This window comes from Apis florea, unplaced genomic scaffold (genome assembly GCF_048593485.1).
Source record: "Apis florea isolate Af1SG1 unplaced genomic scaffold, ASM4859348v1 contig_3587_pilon, whole genome shotgun sequence".
NCBI lineage: Eukaryota > Metazoa > Arthropoda > Insecta > Hymenoptera > Apidae > Apis > Apis florea.
This window is the reverse complement of record NW_028256789.1, coordinates 1,634,745-1,638,348: the sequence shown is the minus strand read 5'-3', so window position 1 is coordinate 1,638,348 and position 3,604 is coordinate 1,634,745. Positions and strand designations below refer to the sequence as shown.

The window sequence follows — 3,604 nt, the reverse complement described above, 5'->3', positions numbered from 1 at the left end:
GAACCATCGTTCTACGCCCGTCTCTGGCGTAGAATGTCCGCGCCTGCGTATATCTTTTGCGTCATTTCCTGTATACAGTAGCGGACTATTCGGAGAGTCGTTACGTGATGGAGGAATCATCTTTGCATCCATGTTTCGGGATTGTTTTCTTCTTTTTCTTTTTTTTTCTTTAATAAAATAATACATCTTTTTTTAATCATTCTGATTTATTTGTTGTATGTGAAGATGATAATTTTGTAATGATGATGTTAATTAGATCGAATGATAATTAGATAAGTAAGTATTAATAATTTAGATTTTTATCTTATTATTGAAGGCTTGGTTTGGGATTAATTTATTTCAGGTTCAAAGATTGATTTTTGTACTCCTCAGAATTCAGAATTTGAAGTTTGAATATCTTTGTGAATGTCAATTAGAATTTTTGATTGGATGAAATGAAAATATAAATTTTAAAAAAATAAATAACGCAAGATATGAATCTTTTTCCCCCAATTCCTTGTTCCATTTTATCCTCCTAATATGTCATCCATTCACAAGTCAGGCAAGAGAAGTAACAATAAAGTATAAAACACGCTTATTATCTTCTCTGAATATGGAATTCAACTAAAAATCGCGTGAGTTATTAGGAACGTAGAAGTGCAATGGAGGTTTTAGACGAGGAGGATAAATTCTGTTCTGACCACCAATTCGATTTATCCAGTTACTGTCATTTTTATCCGATATTAACAGAAATGCAGAACAATGGTAGAGGTATCATATACGACGAGAAAGATATTCTAGTTAGAATACCAATTTTAACTTATAACTTACCTCTGCTCCTGTTATTTGTTCGCAAGTTAACAGGATGGTAGAATTGTGGAGGAGGTTTCAAATAAGGATGAAAAATTATGAAAAAAAGAATGGAGGTGAATTTAGAATCGTAGCATAGCTCTGCTCCTGTTATTTTTTGAGCTTCTATGTTAACAGGATTCAATAATAATGATGAAGATTTTAAATAACGAATGTTAAATCATAGGAGTAGGTGTTTGAAAGTTCCTTGCAAATTCAATGGATTAGTACAATCGATTCGCTATCAGATGGCGACAGCGTCTTGATATTCATGAATGGACGAAATATTCAAAAAGAAGGGAAATGTATTTTCTTAGAATTAATTCACGATTCTCGTCGTTCGTGTCTTAAATTATGACTTAGAACTTTTAAAAGTTTATTTCGAAATAATAATTCGTCCTTTTGGTTTTCTCTCTTTGCCTTTCACTAACTATAAAATTACGAAATGCAGTTTCTCTCATTATTTCCCGTATCCATTACAGCCATAATTTTTTGAATCCTTCTGAAATTTTTGTTCTTGAAGTAAATTTATGCAACGTGTATTATAATTACACATCTAATTTCTTCATCATATAATGAAACACAGCCAGGACCGAGAAGCTGAAACCTAATGGTATAGATGTTGCTTTTATCCATGCCCAGATACTGGAAATCAAGAGATAAATATTTGTTATAATTCATTAATCGATTAAAACTTGTTCTTATTTGAAATTACGATTTAGTTTTAATACATTTTAAATTCATATTTTTTTTTATAGATCAATTACATACCTTCTACTTTTTATACTATGTCCTTTTCTACTGCATTCTTTTCTCTACAAGATCAATAATCAAATACTACGATTTACGATGAAGCTCATATATACATATATATATACCTTAAATTTTTACATTTCTAAAAGAAAATTAAAAAATTACAACTAATAATTACTTAAAATACTACGATTCTTCTACTGCGATACTTTGTAAAAAAAATTAATCGATTTACTTATAAATATTATCATCCACTTTAAACGGAGACGGGGTAGGTATGGAACCACATTCGAAGATAACCACGCGTTTAATCGGCACATCATCAGCATCCGTTTTCGTCTGCTCGATCTTAAAAACTACATCCTGCCCTTCGATCACCTACAAGAAAATAAAATAAAATAAAAATTTCTTCATCCTCGATAAAGAATGTTTTCTCTTTACCTTTCCAAACACAGTATGCTTTCCGTCTAACCAGGGTGTAGGAATAGTCGTAATAAAGAATTGACATCCATTCGTATTCTTTCCTGCATTCGCCATACTCACGTACATGGGTGCATTGTGACCAATCTCGAAATTCTCGTCGTCAAACGTTTTTCCATAGATGCTAATCGATCCAGTCCCGTCTCCATTCTCTATATCTCCACCTGAAAGGTACGAAAATTAACGCAAACGCTTCTACTTTTTTGTTTGTAAAACAATTCTATTTGTATTACCTTGTATCATAAATTTCTTAATCACCCGATGAAACGTGCTATGCTTATAAGTTTTCCCCCCAATCCCTGTAGTGGCCAAGGTGAGAAAATTCTTCGTAGTTTTAGGTACGATATCACTGAATAACCCTATGACGATTCTTCCCACTGGATGATCGTCTATCATAATGTCGAGATACACCTGATCGATCACAGTGAGATTGTTTTTCTGGAATAAAATTCGGCAGGTTAGTAAGAGAGAATGAAAAAAAATTGATCGTAAGTATTGTTTGCTTGATCGTATCGCCTAAATCTTAAAAATTGTGAACGGTGGTAAATCGTGAATAGAGGGCACGATGCAATAATTTCACTCGTGAGTAATTCTCATTACGATAATATTTCCAATTTTTCCACGACTTTCACGCGAGTCAGGTTTCACGCTATTCTGTTCGCTAACGTTCTGCGCCAAGAATTGTCGAGAATCGAACGTGTATAAGTATTAAGCAGATGAGGGAAACCTTATGTAGTCCACAAAAGCACAAAACGAGCATGTACTTCGATCCACTTTTATTTCTTTCGTAATCGAGCGATTCGTTCCTCAGAATTTCATCAGAATATATTATCACTTAATATTTTTAACGATTTTTTAATCACTTTGTCGTCGTATCATATTACTTTTCGATCTTCTTCCAATTCTTCTGCTATCTCAAAAATGGAATTTCCTTAAAGAAATCGTTAAAGAAATTATATACCTCCAAATTCCAATCTTCGTCCTTTTCTTATTTTCTCTTATTCATTCTTTATCATCAAATAACATTAAAAAAAAAATCTCGCGACGATTTTCTTTTAATGGCTTTCAGATAACGGCACGCGGAGAGACGCAATTGTATCAGTGATATTTCCAACGTTAAATTCGAAACGATACCTCGAAAGTTGCGACCAATCCGATCAGGCAGGTTATCGCCAACAGAATCTTCATGACTTTACGATTACGTTTGGAATGAGCCGTGTTCTCTGATAGTTCCAGCTTCATAATTCAACCCACACTTAAATGCGATCAGAAGCACCACCGCTCGATGACCGAACGAGCACGAGGACGCTTGCGCGGAATATTCCTTGATTGAAACCACGTTGATACCGCTTTTAAATTCGTGCGGCGAAGTAACGATGAATGTATTGTTAACATCAGTTAACATCAGTATAAAATATTTGCAACAATAAACGTCATTGAATATTAATACAAATTAATTATATCCAGCATATCATCATATTTTCTAATCGTTAAATTTTTCGTTTCATATTTTTAATTTTCAATTTTTAAAACTCTCGCGAGC

General features: G+C 33.2%; 1 protein-coding gene across 3 annotated transcripts; it reads right to left on the bottom strand.

The window, feature by feature from the left end:
* Positions 1 to 1,115: 1,115 nt before the first annotated feature.
* On the bottom strand, positions 1,116 to 3,371 carry LOC100870499 (peptidyl-prolyl cis-trans isomerase, rhodopsin-specific isozyme). 3 transcript variants are annotated; one of them, XM_086914444.1, is made up of 7 exons: positions 3,196 to 3,354; positions 2,295 to 2,499; positions 2,023 to 2,225; positions 1,817 to 1,959; positions 1,707 to 1,723; positions 1,600 to 1,643; positions 1,267 to 1,473 (listed from the first exon to the last, which is right to left on the bottom strand). In XM_086914444.1, the coding sequence occupies exons 1-5, from the start codon at positions 3,301 to 3,303 to the stop codon at positions 1,708 to 1,710; spliced, it is 675 nt and encodes a 224-aa protein (XP_086770570.1). In that variant the 5' UTR covers positions 3,304 to 3,354; the 3' UTR covers positions 1,267 to 1,473; positions 1,600 to 1,643; position 1,707. The 3 variants fall into 3 exon arrangements, with proteins under 3 accessions (XP_003692668.1, XP_086770571.1, XP_086770570.1); XM_003692620.4 differs by lacking the exons at positions 1,600 to 1,643; positions 1,707 to 1,723 and having other exon boundaries at positions 1,116 to 1,473; positions 3,196 to 3,371; XM_086914445.1 differs by lacking the exons at positions 1,600 to 1,643; positions 1,707 to 1,723 and having other exon boundaries at positions 1,116 to 1,473; positions 3,023 to 3,319.
* Positions 3,372 to 3,604: the final 233 nt, after the last annotated feature.